This window comes from Fistularia commersonii, chromosome 6 (assembly GCF_037954325.1).
Source record: "Fistularia commersonii isolate RoL2024-O1a breed Wild chromosome 6, RoL_Fcom_v1.0, whole genome shotgun sequence".
Classification (NCBI taxonomy): domain Eukaryota; kingdom Metazoa; phylum Chordata; class Actinopteri; order Syngnathiformes; family Fistulariidae; genus Fistularia; species Fistularia commersonii.
The window spans coordinates 2017696-2035250 of record NC_141289.1 but is presented as its reverse complement, the minus strand read 5'-3'; the positions used below and the strand labels follow the sequence as shown (position 1 = coordinate 2035250).

Here is a 17555-nt window from a genome sequence, read left to right as displayed (position 1 = left end):
ATCGCTGATTGCTGCCTGTCATACAAAGTTCAGGGCAAAGTTGCACCACAAATAGAAAACAATAATCGGTTGGGGGGTTATGTGTCTATTTGTTCATTTTTCTTTTAAAGAATTTTCCTCTGGAGGAAGAAAAGTGTTCCAGAAAAACAATAATGATAATTATAATAGCAATATTCAATATAAAATAAATTAAATTCATGTTTAAAGCAACTTTTAATGAAATATCATTGATTGCAGCCTGTCATACAAAGTTCAGGGCAAAGTTGTATCAAAAAAAAGAAAACAGTAATAATCTGGGGGTGTTGTTCGTTTGTTATTTCATTGAAATAAAAAAAATAATTTTCCTATGGTGAGAAAAAATTGTCCAACAAATACAATAATAATAATTATATTATCATCTTACCGAGGAGGGTAAGATAGGACTAGATAAAACAGGACATGGCAGAAAGGGGTGATGTAAGATAATTCTAGCAGTATTATGATGATGTAATCATAATAATGATGTTATGTCATTGTAGATTTTAGACGTTGATTATAGATCATCAACAGACATTAATGCTTTCTTTCTTCATAGGCTGTTATGCTTTCTTATGTCATACCAATGCTTAGTGCAACATTTACTTTGGTCTTTTCCCTTCAGGGGTCGCCACAGAAAATCAACCTCCTCCATCTAACCCTCTGTATCCTCGTCTCTCATACCAAGGAACTTCATAAATCTTCTTTTTGGTCTTCGTCAAGAGCTTCTGCCAGGCAGCTCCAACTCCAGCGTCCCTCTACCGATATATTCACAAATCCCCCCTTTGTACACGACCCAACCATCTCAGCCTGGCCACTCTGACCTTCTCTCCCTGTGATGGACTCATTCCTGATCCTATCCAGCCTTGTTACTCCCAAAGAGAACCTTAACATCTTCAACTCTAGTTCCTCCAGCTTTGGTTCCTGTCTTGTCTTCAGTGCCATTGTCTCCCAAACATACAGCATCGCTGGTCTCACCATTGTCTTGTACACCTTTCCTTTCATTCTGGTTGATAGACTTCAATGCCATAGTACCTCTGACACTTCTCAACTCGTTCCAACCTGCTTGAACCCATTTCTTCACCTATTCTGCATCCTCTCCACTGTTCCGGACTGTTGACCCGAAAGTCAGCCTGAGCCTTTCTCAACAACATCACACCCCATCACCGTCCCACAGCTGGCATACATGTCCTGCGCCACTCCAACATACTTCACTTCTTCATCCAACTATGGTTCCTCCCCTTGCACCCAGTTGTATGCTTTTTCCAGAGCTACAAAGGTACAAAGCAGCTCCCTCAAGATGGCAATTGAACCCATTTCTTCACCTCTTCTACACCCTCTCCACTGTTCTGGACTGTTGACCCGAAGTACTTAAAATCCTCCACCGTCTTTATCTCCACTCCCTGTAGCCTCACCATTCACAAATGTATTCTGTCTTGCTACCACTAACCTTCATTCCTCCCTTGTTCCTCCAACTGTTGCCTGCTCTCACAATGCCATCTGCAACCTCATCTGTCTGCCTGTCCACCACCCATAGTGAACAAGAAGGGGCTCAGAACTGATCCTTGATGGCCTCTTGCGTCCATCTTGTACTCCTGTCTCAACTACATCACAGGTCATCACTGTCCCACGGCTGGCATACATGTCCTGCGCCACTCCAACATACTTCACTTCTTCATCCAACTATGGTTCCTCTCCTTGCACCCAGTTGTATGCTTTTTCCAGCGCTACAAAGGTACAAAGCAGCTCCCTCAAGATGGCAATTTCTCTAAACTTTCAATGAACACACACACCATGGTCATTTGGGCCACTCACAGACTCATGGTCAATCTTGCTTTTGACTCCCTGTAACCTCACCATTCACAGGTGTATTCTGTCTTGCTGCAACTAACCTTCGTTTCTCTCCTTTCCATACCTCCACCTCTCTAGATGACCCTCCAACTGCTCCTTGTTCTCATTACAGATCACAATGTCATCTGCAGACACTGAGGTCCATGGAGATTTCTGTCTGACCTCATTTGTCAGCCTGTCCACCAACCATAGCGAACAAGAGGGGGCTCAGATTTGATCCTTGATGTACTCCTGCATCCACCTTGTACGCGTATCTCAACTACATCACACCTCATCACTGTCCCACAGCTGGCATACATGTCCTGCGCCACTCCAACTACAATTCCTCTCCTCGTATGCGGTTGTATGCTTTTTTTCGCGATCCACAAAGGTGCAAAGCAGCTCCCTCAAACTTCAGGTCATTCAATGAACACACACACATTTCACTTTGACAGATTTTATTGCATTGACAGATAAATTCAGGACGCGGAGCAGCTTCGCCAGCGGTCTTCAAATATTGATCCGGACTGATCGGCTCCTTTCAGGAATTGACGATCGGCCCTTCATTCTGTCCGCCGACTCGCCCCCGTCCACCGGAGGCCCGAGGAACGACAAAGACCGAGAGACGGAGGGGTCGGACGAGGAGGCGAAGGTCGCGTCCAGGAGGAAACAAGGCGTGAACGCCAGCGTCCAGGAACGACCCCCTTCGCTTTCCCCTCCGACTCTCAGTTTAATGTCAGGATCCGCACGGCGCCGCCTTTTGCACCTTCACCTCCTGCGGCGCCCTGGGAGCCGGCGTGGCTTCCGCCGCGCTCACCCTCACCGCCGCCATGGCTGCGGAGACGACAGCCAATCAGACACGCTCTTAGTCATGTGCCCGTTATCCCCGCCGTCATTGGACGAGAGGCTGGGTTCGACCAATCACAGGGCCGCATAGAGAGATAGCATAGCGACCTATTAGCGAAAGAGACGCTAATGAAGAGGAATTATGTTTAATTCCGACAATGAAGAAGACGATTTTAGCGGTTTTAGCACGCAGGATAAAGAAAATGATAGCGATCAATGACTTTTCCTGCTAGGCTACTGTATTTTTTTTTAATACATGTTACAGGCACTGTTCAGGAAAAAAAAAGCATTTAGTAAATATATCAAACGTTACAAACACTTGTGACTTAGACATATATGTGTGTGTGTGTGTGTGTGTGTGCGTGTGTGTGTACTATTTTTTTTCTTTTCAAATAAAAGGGGGTACAGCCTCGAGACATAATGGTAAAAAAAAAAGTCAAATTTAGTGAGTGCAGCTTATATACATATGTATACGTATATATATATATATATATATACATTTCTTTAATTATTATTTGATTTTTTTTCATATATATTTATGTATGATTTTTTTTCAAATGTAGGGGCGGCTTATACGCATATATATGTACATTTTTTTTCTTTTCAAATTTACTTGGTGTGGCTTATTTATATATACACACACACATATGTATATGGAAAATATACATTTTCAAATTTCAAATTTAGGTGCCGCTTATAGGCATGTATATACATATATGTATATATATATATATATATATATGTATATATATATATATGTATATATATATATATACCATATTTTTTTCTTTTCAAATTTACTCGGTTTATATTCAGTCTTGCTCAATAACAAAATAGATAAATAAAATTAAGGTCCATTTCTGTATAATGAATGAATATATGAATGAAAAGATGAATGTTTCTATGTCTATACATCTCTATGACACATATGTATATGTATATGTGTGTATATATATGACTCATATATTACACACATACACACACACACGTGTGTATACAACATTAATATTATGTATGTGTATATATATATATATATATATATAATATATATATATATAGTAGTACTGAATATATGAATGAAAAGATAAATGTTTCCATGTCTCTATACACCTCTATACGACATTAAATGTAAAAAGTAAAAAGTCTTAAAATGTAATATATATGTATATATATGTATACTTGTGTGTATATATGACCCATATATTGAACACGTACACACACACGAACGTGTGTATACATACCTATATTATGTATGTATATATATGTATATATATATATACATACACACACACAAATATTTATATTATATATAATTTTATATAATAATATATAATAAAAATTGTTGATTTTAAATAAATTTATAATAAAAATATTGATTTCACTCCAAATGGTCTGCAAAGATACACTTTTTTTTTTTTTTCAATAATTTTAAATAATTCTCCTAAGAAAGGGAACCCTTTTTACATTTTCCTATATTTCATTTCCAGTTATTTTGATTTATTTATTATATTTTATTTTATTATATTATTATTATCTTCCCATTACCCACCTTGAGCCTGGCTACATGCTGCAGCGTTGATCCTGGCCGGCTGCCCGTCTCCTCGCACCGCCGCCCGGACCTTCTGCACCACGAACCTGCAGGCTGGGAGGTGCACAACAGCTGTGAGGACAGATGTTTGGCAACACACACACACACACACACACACACACACACACACATTCGAGCAAAGGAGAGGGTCTTTTTTTTGTGTTTTACTTCCATTACATGTCCAGGTTCTTTCTGTAATATTGGTTTGGCTGCAAAAACATAACATAAAGGGAGAAATACATGATATTCATATTTTTTTAGCCGCTGGAAAATGTTGTTTTTGTAAATAAAATGAAGTGAATTTGACCTGAACGGTTGTTTATGAAACGTCTTTAGACACTGGTGAAGAAAGAATAACCTTGTCTGAAATCTTGTACTTTCATTTTATACACCAATGCTTTTCCAAGGTTTTGCTCGCATTTAATGCTCGCCTGCAGATATGTGCTCTGAAAGAAATAAAATTTAAACGTTCAGAATTCTGCTCATTTTAAAGCGACAGAAATAATATTATTTGACATTTATGTTTATACAAGTCGACTCGAACGGGTGAATATGGACTCGTGCAGCTCCAAGACAACCATGCTTGGAGGAAGCAACGATCCGTTCATTGATCGATAATCTGTTTCCCGGCCCGAGAACACACACACACACACACACACACACACACGTATACTCACAGACACACACATATATACACACAGTCCCCAGTGGGGATTTACCCATGCAGCAGAATTCCCCTTTTGAAATGGAAATGAAAGTGCAAAAAACCCCTCCCGCCCCCCGACACACACACACACACACACACACACACACACACGATAAAGTCAAGGGTTCTCAGCTCACACACAACTTCAAGAGTCAGAAGCAGAATGGGAGAAGAAATAATGGCGCTGGAACATCGAGACTGTCTCACGATTGGTGAATATATATTTACTGACACACACACACACACACACACACACACACACACACATACACACAGTGCTATATATGACTTAATATGATTTTATTGCATTATTTATGTGCATAAAAATGTGTTATAAAGCACCATTGTCTCCAAAGTGTCGGCAATCACTTTAGAATCAAATTAAATTGAATAAATAACGTAATAAAACTCAATTACTTTAAATTAATTAAATGCTTAATTTAATTTAAATTAATTTAATTATAGAATTAGAATAAAGTTTAAATAGAATTTAATTGAAAAGAATTACATAATCCCCCCCCAAAAAAACTCAAATAAAGACATGTAAAATGACATTAGATTGCATTAAAATGACAGAATATAAAGTAAAAAGAAATTGAACAAAATTAAATAAAATTAAAGAATGCTGATTTCAATAACATGAAATAAATAGAATTTAATGATGCCTTAAAATAAATAAAATAAAACCAATTATTTTTTCATTATATAACAAATTAATTATAGAACTCAAATTATAGAACAAAAATATAGAAAATTATAGAAAAATAAAAAAATAAAAAAATTATAGAACACAACAATTTCCTTTGGGATGAATAAAGTTGTTCTTATTCTTATTCTTAAATTAAATTAAATCAAATTAATTATAGAACTCAAAATAAATTCAAAAGGAAGTTGAACAAAACTAAATAACATTAAAGAAAGTTGAATAAATAAGATGAAATAAATAGAATTAAATAATCTAAAAAAATAGATCAAATAAAACAAAATAATATAAAATGATATTAAATTTAATTGATTACAATTTCGGAATAAAAGATAAATTATAATCGAACAAAACCAAATCAAGATAATACAAAATTATATTAAATTAATTACAATTATAGAATATAAACACACAATCGATCAAAACTAAATTAAATAAAACCATGTAGAATAAAATAAGATGAAATAAAATGGTCACAAAAAATATTAAAATAAAATAAAACAATATATAATTATATGAAATAATTCAATTACAATTATAGAATATGAATAACATTGAGTAAAAATAAAATTGAAAAACATAAAATTAAATTAAAGAACGTAAAATAAAATAAAGATGGAATAAAATTTAATTACATTAATTTAAAAAAATGAAAAGTTCAATTTAACAAAACGACAAAACTGGAATCTCAAAATCCGCCCTCCTGCTTTCTGTTTTAATTTTGAGTCCCAACGACACTAAAACACTGATTTATAATCTTTTTTTCAGCTGCAGAATTTGTCCCCAGAGGTAAATAGTTTCGTTTATTAATAATGAATAATATTTATATATTTATATAATAATATTTCCTGTATTAATAATATAAAAAGTCATATTTTGTGATATCCGGGCAAGGACGATTTCATTTCAGTTTCGTTTTGACATTTTTTTTCTGCGCCACAGACACACACCGTGCTTGTGTGTGTGTGTGTGTGTGCGTGTGTCATGGAAGGCCGCTGGGTGGAAACGCCACACACACACACACACTCACATACAACTTTTATTACACTTCATATGATAGATAGAAACACACTCACCGTTAATGATCAATCACACCATTCTCTCCCCGGTTAGCGAGTGTATGTGTGTGTGTGTGTGAGTGTGTGAGTGTGTGTGTGTGAGTTCGACTGCCTAGTTCTTGTGTGTGTTATTCGATATGTCTTCCTTCCTGACAAGTTTGGCCCTCCTCTGAAACATCTGCTCCACCCCTACTGTATCTCCTCCCCCAAACCACACACACACACACATACACACACACATACACACACACACACACACACACACACACACACACACACACACACACACACACACACACACACACACACACTATTAACTCTGGAACCTGAGCAGTTCGGCTGCTGATTCATCCCGGGTGAATCATTTGAATCATGAATCGCTCGTTCGAAGTCTCCATTGACTCCGTTGGAATGATTCGGTTCACAGATTCGACCAACGAGAAACAACGCGGACTCGGATGGTTCGGTTGATTCGGTTCGCTGTTATTGTTATAACGCGTTGTTAAGCCAAGACAAATTCATCTGTACGTTTTGATTTGGCGAAGATAAGGGTTCTGATGCTGGTTCAGAATCGAGTTAACGGAATCACAGCGGAAAAAACAGCACGGATTCGGATGACTCGGTTGAATCGGTTTACAGATTCGAGTTGGCAAAAAGCGCAGACTCAGATGATTCGGTTCATTGATCGTCACTCTCGTCGGTGTATGTAAGTAATCGATTACATATTACAATAAACAAATAGTTTTTAAGTAATGTCAATTTTTAAGCATATGTTTTAGCATTTTTTTCTACAACTCTTCAGACATCGATTACCTTTTTTGGCTATATTTAAAATTGTATCTTTTTTCTACAATACTTGTAATCCCCCCCACCCCCCATGTTTTATGAAGTGCTTTAAAAATAAATTAATTTGGTTCTATTGATGGATGGATTTATCGTTGGATAGTGAGAATAGAGGATGTCAGAAAATATTATATATTTTATTATTATTTTTACTATCATCATTATTATGCAAATGTACGTATTAATTCAGTTAACTATTGATACATTGTTTGGAATTGGGTCATTTGAAATTAAGCTATTTACCCCCGGGGTAAAAAATCCTGCGGCTGAAAAATAAAAATAAAATAAAATAAATCAGTATTATAGTGACATTGGAAATCTTACGGGACTGCATGGAGGATTGGATTTTGGGAGGCAGGGAACAGACAAGTTATTTTTATTTGTTCCATTTAATTCCAACCAATTATATAAATTATCATTATTATTATTATTATTATTTAATGTTGTGTTACTTTATTCTACATTCTATCATTTTCTTTGGTTCAGTTTTTTTTCTTTCTTAAATTTCAAAATGGTTGGTGAATGGTTGTATATCTGTGATATCTGGATATTAATGTCACTTTTTAAAAGTATTTTTTCAGATTTTCTACTTTCTTATTAAATTAGGCAACATCGTATGCAAATTTTTTGGCTATTATTGTTACCACTGCTGCCAATGTGACTGTTAAAGTTAAAGAGTGTTAAAGCTCAGGGTACTTTCTGCAAATTTGCAGGATATTTGACAGATGGGTCACCTCCCTCTGTTGATTTGCAGATTAAAATTTGACATTCGTCAGTGCGATGCTTGTAGAAATCAAAAATCTTTGCCATCCGTATGCGGCGCTTAGCGAAAGTCAGATGGCTGACGACAGATTGGTAGTGCAATTCCGGTGACCTTTCCACATATAGAGGAAAGGTCACCGTTCGCCCTCTCATGCATTCAACCTTTCAGAGTTCATTTAGAATAAATACATCTATTTATTCGTCATTTTGAGAGCTATGAGTTGGGGATGCAGAGGAGAAGGTTGGATGGATCTCTGAAGGGAAGCAGCAAAACAGCTGTTGTTAGTCCTCCTGGCCACAGGGGGGCGCTGTTGCGCGCACACAGCTAATGTCAACCGTATTTACACCAAGAAGAAGAATAGGAACGTTTGCCTTTTAAACTGATTCTAACATCAACAGCTGACTTTGTTGGTCGTGACATTCAGGTCAGTGCGCTTTATATTTTTTTGGTAGATAATTAATTTCTGTAAATTAATGTTGTAATAGGGTTTTTTTTAATTTTCAATGTCAAGCCGGCCGTGATACTTGTATAGCTTATAACTGTCTAGCTGCGGCTGGGAGGCTAACGTTAGCTTTCCGGTGGATGCAGCCGTTTAAACAACACGGGAAAAAAGTATCTCCATCACACTTTAATGAACTGAATTAAAAATAATTCAATGTAACAAAAGACAACTTATTTTGTGACCGAATATTGTCGAATTCACGTTAACAACAGCGCAGGGTCGTTAACAGCCGTTGGCTGTTCGCTAGGTTTTGCCCACTTCTAACTCCCGTTCAGTTAGCTAGCACTATGATGGAATAGTCTTTCAAAAAATAGTAATTAAAAAAAAAACAAATAAAACTTTAAATAAATTAACACAGTCCCTGAAATATCTGCCACCTGCCTACACCAAATAAGACTTTAGTCGAAATAAGAGCATCAAACAGAGACTGTGTTGTTAAAGCTTGAAGATTAAATCTGGAGTGGCAGAGAAGTATACTGGGGCAGGACATGTATGCTCGCTTTAAGACAGTGGTGCGGTGTGCTGTAAGGATAACAGAGAAGTTCAAGGTGGAGGTGGGACTCCATCAGGGATCAGCTCTGAGCCCCTTTTTGTTTGCAGTAGCGATGGACAGACTGACGGATGAGGTTAGACAGGAATCCCCATCGCCCATGATGTTTGCAGATGAAATTGTGATATGTAGTGAGAGCAAAGAATGGGTAGAGGAAAATCTAGAGAGGTGGAGGTATGCGGTGGAAAGGAGAGGAATGAAAGTTAGTTGCGGCAAGACAAAATATATGTGTGTGAATGAGAACGGGTGGAACGGTGAGGCTACAGGGAGTGGAGATCAAGAAGGTGGAGGATTTCAGGTACTTGGGGTGAACAGTCCAGAGCAACGAAGAGTGTGGAAAAGAGGTGAAGAGACGGGTTGGAATGGGTAGAGAAAAGTGTCAGGGGTAGAAAGAGATAGAAGACTTTCAGCCAGAATGAAAGGAAAGGTGTACAAGACAGTGGTGAGACCAGCGATGCTGTATGGACTAGAAACTGTGACCATAACAAAAAGACAGCAGGCAGAAATAGAGGTTGCAGAGATGAAGATGTTGAGGTTCTCTTTGAGAGTGACCAGGATGGAGAGGATCAGGAATGAGTCTATCAGAGGGACGGCACATGTTCGATGTTTTTGAGAAAAGGTCAGAGAAGCCATGGGAGTTGGAGCTACCAGGCCGGAGGTCTGGAGGAAGACCAAAGAGAAGATTTATGGACGTCGTGAGAGAGGATATGAAGGTAGTTGGTGAGAGAGGAGGATACAGAGAATAGGGTTAGATGGAGAAGGTCGACTCGCCGTGGTGACCCCTGAAGGGAAAAGCTGAGAGGAGAAGAAGATGTTTTTCATAAATAGAGCAGATGAAATGTGTTAATTTTTGTATTTGAATTGAGCCGGCCAAGGCAAAAGAAGATATGATGTAAAGCAATTCTTTGTTTTGCCATCCCTTTGATATGTCAGTGTTTTAAATAGATGTGCGTCATAAAGAAACTAGTTTGGCTTGATGACATGGGGGAAACTGTGATGTGGTAGGTTATCTATGTTTATTTCAGGTTTCAGATTTTAACATCCAAGAATGACTGAGGTATTAAAAAGAAAAAAAAAAAAAAAAACAAACAAACCTGATGATTAAATGAAAGTTGTATTTTCCAGACACCTGCGGGGAACAAACGCCCTTAATTTAAAAGACCCTTAATTTCTGCAACGTGGTGGACCGTGAAATTGCTCAAATGATGCATAAAAGAAAACACTTGTTGATCGCATCCAGGAGATGCCAGTAAATATGAACTGAGAGGGATTTTGATTTTTACACAAAGATTTTAAGCAGTCAATGTATTGAATAATAAAAAAAAAAAAAGACATAACACACTTTATGGATTCAAAAAGTTATGTACAAATAATATTTCTACTAAGTATAAAGCTAAATTATGAACACCAGTGTGCTTTTCTATACTGCCTGTCGTAGGTTTATTCATAATTTCTAAAATAGTGACACCTTAAAACGTGTACACCTTTTCGTTCAAGTTGTTGGGATTTTTACATGAATGTTGTTACAAGATGAGATGAGATGAGAACAACTTTATTAATCCCGAAGGAAATTGTTGTGCCAGAGTTTCAAGTACAAAAACATAACAGTAATAGATAATAGTAGAAAGGAGGAAGAATAAGAAATATAATGAAATATGACTTGTCCAACTGTTAGCAGTAACTACAAAGATTAAAGATTCCCTGCGGCTGAGGGAAGAGGAATTAAAAAGTCTGATAGCCTCAGGTAGGAAAGACCTCCTGTGGCTCTTTATTATTAAATTATTATTATTAAATGAATTAAGTGGAAATTATTATTAAATCTTTATTATTAAATTTATTAAATTAAATTCAAGTTTATTTTTGAAATCTCATTTGTACACATAGCAAAAAAAGTATATGGTAGAAAAAAAAAACACTTGGCCTATTACCTTACAGTATTTTTAAAAGTCAGATAGCAGGTTTCCTTTTCGTATTCTGTTGGAGACTTTTTTTCCAAGCGAACGCTTTCTGCTTGTCTTTTTTTTTTTGTCCCGTAAAAATAGAAGAGAGTTGTTTATTCTAAGAGCTTCACGGATCCTCGTCACCTACAGTCACCTATACAGTTTTATATTATTACAGTTATTACAGTTTTATATATTATATTTGTATTGTCCAGGACTACGGATGGAAATTAGCTATGAGCTATAATCTGGTACAAACATCTCTGCCTCTGTGCTTTAATGTAATCGTACACTGTCCTTATAAACTTCTAAACAAACAAACCTCACCAGCCTCATGTCGTCCGCAGGCTCCTCCAAACAGAGTCCTGGTCGGCCGCCAAGCCGCGGCCCGCCCGAGACGTTTATCCGTGAGGGAACGCAAGTCGGGGAGCGGGGAGCGGCGGCGGCGGCGGTTCCCGCATCGAGGCGGCTGCAGATGGCTGGCTTTTTGGATAACATCCGCTGGCCGCATTGCGAGTGCATCGACTGGGGCGAGAGGAGGAATGCCGTGGCTTCCGTCGTCGCCGGAGTTCTGGTCAGTGTTGCAGGAAGTGGAGAAAAACTCAGTTTGGAGTTTTATCGGACCGGACAAATGGGCAACCTTCAACCCTGAATGAGCTGAAACTAAAACTAATAAAACACTGCATATTTTCTTTCCCTTTTATCCTGCATGTAAAGAAAAGCTATACGGTTGCAGCTATAAAATAACTGAGCTGTGACGGAAAAAAAAGCAAATTCTAATCCTGTTTGCAAAAACAATATTTAAAAAAAAAATGACGTTACCGGGACTTGCACTCGGCTGTTGCTTCAAATAAAAAAAAAAAAAGAAAAAAGGATTATTTCAGTGGGTGCTGCAAAATATTTTTTTTTGCAAATTAAATAACCAATTGAAATGTTTATTTTCACCCGCTTAATGTGATTTTGGCCCTGAACCTCAGGGCACAGCGTCTGCACATCCATGACGTCAAAGCCCAGTACAAGAAATGAAACATGTTTTATTTTAATGTTGCAAGGTCATCATAATCTTTGAATTTTATAACTACAATGAAAAAAGAAAAAAAAAGTAAAATTTATTGAAATGTAATAGTCCGAGTTGCCGACCCCCAGTTACAAAACGATCATTTTGGTCTAATATTGTAACGATATTAATTATTACTTGGTTTGAATCACCATTTTAAAATGGTCAATTAAAAATTTTAATTGTATTTCAGAATTGATGCCGTGATGCTTTTTTTTCTGTTGAATAATTGTTGGTTAAATTTTGATTGTTGTGTGTGATTTTTAACTTTTTAACTAGCGCTTCCATTCAGCTTCGGTCACTTTTTTATTCATCCGTATTTACTCGATTCATCAATAATCGACTGAGTGACGGCTCATATCACAGAAAAACCCGTAAGTCGATGCACTCTTAAGTCAACGTCCCACCGGATTGGGATTTCTGCGGATTTAGATTTCCGATTCGACTACTTTTCCGATGTGATTCTGTTCCAAAAACGACAGCGTCCTCTCCCAGTTCTTCACAGGCTGGTGGGTCATGATCGACGCGGCGGTGAGATACCCCAGCCAGGACGCGATGAGCCACGCCTTCCACACTTGCGGCGTCTTCTCCACCATCGCGTTCTTCATGTAAGCCACCCGACAGTTTGAATTCCGTTCTGGGAACTATCCTCCTCCAAGGAAACCGTTAAGCTTTGCTTTCCCGCAAGTCGTAAGGGACCGCGGTACCACTCAAAAATAAACTGAAGAAGAAGAGGAAGGCAACATGGAGTGCGAAGCTGGGGTCGGGGGGGGGGAATCACCAGTTGCATTGAACCCGGGGTTTAAGTAGGGCTCTTGGTATTTTCTTGTAAATGCAGCTTTTTTTCGCCGGCACCCTGAGACCCTTTTGGTGTCTCATCATTGGTTCTTTCCCCGAGCTTGAATAAGCTCTGTGTGACAGTCATTTGTGAGCGGTTGCTTGCTAACCTACTTGCTGAAAAACCCTTTGACTGAGAAAACCTGTCAAACTAATGACAAATAAAATACATTTCATTTTAAGCAACTTTTGGGCGACTTTTTCTGTCCGTGTGTCTTTCAGGATCAACGCAGTGTCCAATGGCCAGGTGAGAGGGGACACGTACGGAGAAGGCTGTTTCGGCAGGACAGGTGGGTTCCTTCAGAGGCTCTCGGAGTGCGTGCGGCCGGACCAAACATGTATGCTCGAGCGCAATACCTTTCACTTGTTTTTCTGGACTCGATCTCGTCAACGGACACAAATTGTGTGGCAGGGATGCGGGAGCAACAACTAGGATACCCATTTTAAACACCGACGCACAACAACAAAAACTCCCAGGCTACCAGGAAGGGAAACGACTACTGTGCACACACTCAGAGGCATACAAGTGAAACTCCTAGGGAAAGACAGGAAGTCCATATTGTATGCCTTCAGTTGAGTCCACCGGCCAAAGGAAGAGGGGAAGGCCGGACACGAGATTCAAGGTTGGAGAGAAAGCTGCGGAGGAGAGGGTTAGATGGGGCAGATGTGGAGAACCCCGAAGGGAGTAGCCCAACGTAGAAGTAGTCAACGCTTACCCGATGCTCTGCTTCATCAAGCCTTTTCCATAGCAACAGTTGGTCACTCATTTAGCGTGTCCTCCCTTCCAGGAGCACGCCTGTGGCTCTTCGTGGGATTCATGATGATGTTTGGCTCCCTCATCGGCTCCATCTGTGTCCTGTTCGGCGCCTACGTCGTGCCAAGTGAGCGTTACGAGGCGGCTACTCGTCCTTATCATTAGCCCCCCTTCGTCCCCACGGTCTGTTTTTAATTGATTTTTTTTACATTTCTTAAGATGCTACAGTTCACATGTGCGCAAACATTCACCCCCTACTGGGCGGGAGGTGTTACCACACATAGCATTGTTACCTGAAACTGCATTTCTTCTCTTTATTGTTGTTATTCAGACCCTGAAAGATGGGTGCAAATATTTTCCACTTTAAAAAAGACAATTTTTTTAAATTTTTTTTTTTAAGCTTGTCGGTGTTTTAACCCGCTGACTCGAACCCTCGTTATTCCTCAGAGAGAGACGTGGCGCCCGGCCTGGCCGTGTTTTTCCAGAACACCTTCATCTTTTTCAGGTGAGAGGAGTGTACGATCATATGATTTTTAAAAAGATAGTTTAAAAAAAAAAAAAAAAATTAGATACTAAATGACATTTTGCAAGTGTGTGTAGTTATGGGAGCACTGAATTTTAGTTGAAAATACAGCATCACAAGGGATATTGAAGCAGTGTGGAAGTGTGTTTTGAAATTAATGAGGAAGCGGGGTGGGGGGGGGGTCGTTGGGGAGTCATCACACACACACACACACACACACACACACACACACACACACACACACACACCTCAGGGACTTAATGAGAAAAATAATCTTACCGATGTGGCATCAAGGTGACCCTAATCATCTCATCTCTTCTCTCCTGCTGCAGCACACTGATCTACAAGTTTGGGAGGACTGAGGATTTGTGGGGTTAGAGGGTTTGTTAGCGCACAGACACACACACACATAAATACAAATACACACACACACACGGGGGTTCCCATTCAAATGCAGTGCAGACTTGTAGAAACCCTCAGAAGGCTATTGTATACATCTCCCTGTTACATCTCAAGTTTTAAATTATATTTATCATATAATTTACCAAAATGCCCAGTGTATCTTGATATTTCCGTCTCGAAAACGGCCCGTATTCAGTTGCTCTCCTTCCGCCATCGAACATTAGACGCTACTACATCTATCCAAAACAGCTTCGGCTAGCGTTGGTCGATTCCAATGCATTTTGCTCGCTCCAATCAAAAGACGTGAAAACGCAGACACAAGCGTACACTTGTCGCCAAACTCGAAATCTGATTGGTTAAAGCGGCGGCTAAGGTGCTCATTTTAAGCCAACGTGTGCACTTGCGTCTGAAGGTCTAAAGGTTACCCTAGCAACACATGATGGCGGAAATCTGACTTGGTAAAAGGCCCTACATTAACAAACACTGCTGGAAGTAGCGCAGCCAAAAGAACAGCTATGAAAATAAAAGAAGGATTGGTAATCACCTCATACAAATCAATGGAAAATTATATTTAACCATAAGTGAGTGTTAAGGCCAGCAGAGGAGGCTTTGCTGGCCTCAGCCATCCACCACTTATCTGCTAATTCCCAAATGTAGCTTTGAAACAGAACAATGGACAATACTCGTAACGTATAGTGACGTATAAACAAAGCTTTAGTCTTTGAAAAAAAAAACACACACACACACACACACACACACACACACAATCACACACACTAAGAGGGTCTATTATCACTAGTCCTGGACTTCTGATGAAGAAACTGTGGTCTGAAGTCATTTTCCGGGATGTCCTCATGCTGCTGCTGCTGCAGTGTTGTTGGGAGAATATATTTGGACAGTGTTCCCTGTTTCTTTTTAATTTTTTATTTTCTTTTTTTTTTTTGTTGTTGACAAGGAATGGCTGTCACAGGAAAACACTGCCGTTTACAATGTGCAGTTACACCTGATGACCACTAGGGGCATCTGCATCAGTGCAGCCATTGTATCCTGCTTACATTTTATTTAATTTCATTTGTCTTTTCATGCACAAACACTTATGCGTCACCATGCTAGCCCTCGGGTGACAGTGACCTCCACTTCCCACCATCTGTGATCCAGAAAAGGGAAAAAAATGTTCTTATGACGCGTCGGATGATGTAATATATTGATTTGAAATGCATTTTAATGTGAGCGTAAACGGCGGGGCGGATTCCAGGGGCCGACGTGCAAGATTAGGACACTTAATATTCCCTGACGTCCTCTTTAAATCACGTTCAAAATTTGATGTGCGTATAAGAAGAAAATCCTTTTCATTTATTTTTATTTCAGTAATACCCATTTTAAAAAAAAAAAGTCTTTTACGAATGTCAAAAGTTGACAAAATGTCATTTAAATTTTTTTTTATTTTAAATTCTAATCTTTTTTTTTCTGTCAATCAGTGAAGGAAAATTGAACTTTTTCAATTTTATTATTTTATTACATTATTTTCATGAAAATCTGTTACAAAGGAAGAGGTTAGCCTGCTCATTTTATATATATATATATATGATAATAATAAGGATGATAGCAGGGAATTTAACAAGCTTCAATCTGATTGGCTGCTTACTTGAACCAGGCATTTACAGACGTGGCCCCTGGGAGCCTTTTAGCGCTGCTAGCTTTGGACTTGCAGACTCGCTGCCTCAGGATAGAGTGTGTGTTTCTACATGACATCCCTTCCGTTGCCTCGCTGATCCCTGTAATGTGACGTGCAGATTCAGATCCTCGTCCAGTTTCCTGGTTCAACCTGTGAAACTGCGACAAATGTGAGTACTAAAATTACAGCTGCCGACATTTCTTACATTTTAATTTATTCATTTTTTTTTGATAATGGATAAACTTGCGTACCGTTACTTTTCTACAACGCGGTTTATATGGCTTGTAAATTAGGGAGGGAATGTTTTTTATATAACAAGTGTATGGTTATATTTGTCTATTTGGCCGTGTGATTGGATAAGCGGTATAGATGATAAACAAATGGGCCCAATCAGATTTCAACAATAATTACCGCTGGAGAGAAATGTAAAAGAGATCCCGTGTTAAAGGAAGGACAAATAAATGGTTTTAAACTTTTAAAAAAAGTGCGTATTTTTTCAGTGGTCGCACAATGTGTACTCAACTTGTCAAATCATTGGAAGAACAATGTGGTCACTTGGTCCGTCCACAAGTTTTTAATCATCTCATTTACAACTGAAATTAGTTTTTTTTTTTTTTTTTAAGTGAATAAAACTTGGCGTGGGCATTTTTCTTCTATGTTCTGTTGACCTGAGAATTGCTGTTCTGTAAAATGTTTCTATTGCCAGGGTTATTGCGTGTCCTTTCTGGAAGGACAAGAGTTTACATGACACTTTCCACATGGAGTAGTTCTAGAATCTTAAGGTATTTTTGGTCTGATAGCGAAATTCTTTCAAACTGTCACAAAGAAAAGGGATTTCACAGGTAATCCTTTATATTTTTTTCCCCCAATAGCTACATTTACCTGCATTACCCACCTCAACATGGGTTCAACCTAGCAATTCCAGTACACATATCCTGGTATTTGGACCTAGCGTGCTATTAG

At 38.5% G+C, this 17555-nt stretch overlaps 1 protein-coding gene and 1 long non-coding RNA gene across 3 annotated transcripts; one reads left to right on the top strand and one right to left on the bottom strand.

Annotated features, from left to right (window-relative positions):
- Positions 1-2292: 2292 nt before the first annotated feature.
- Positions 2293-6903, bottom strand: LOC147233159 (uncharacterized). Its single transcript, XR_015106253.1, has 3 exons — positions 6765-6903; positions 4241-4333; positions 2293-2679 (listed from the first exon to the last, which is right to left on the bottom strand). It is a non-coding gene; the product is annotated as an uncharacterized LOC147233159 (long non-coding RNA).
- Positions 5150-17248, top strand: LOC147233158 (transmembrane protein 50B-like). 2 transcript variants are annotated; one of them, XM_086147706.1, is made up of 7 exons: positions 5150-5197; positions 11692-11918; positions 12897-13009; positions 13461-13528; positions 14027-14119; positions 14440-14497; positions 14848-17248. In XM_086147706.1, exons 1-7 carry the CDS (start codon positions 5164-5166, stop codon positions 14891-14893), a joined length of 639 nt encoding a protein of 212 aa, XP_086003832.1. In that variant the 5' UTR covers positions 5150-5163; the 3' UTR covers positions 14894-17248. The 2 variants fall into 2 exon arrangements, with proteins under 2 accessions (XP_086003832.1, XP_086003833.1); XM_086147707.1 differs by lacking the exon at positions 5150-5197 and adding an exon at positions 8650-8776.
- The last annotated feature ends 307 nt before the right edge of the window (positions 17249-17555 follow it).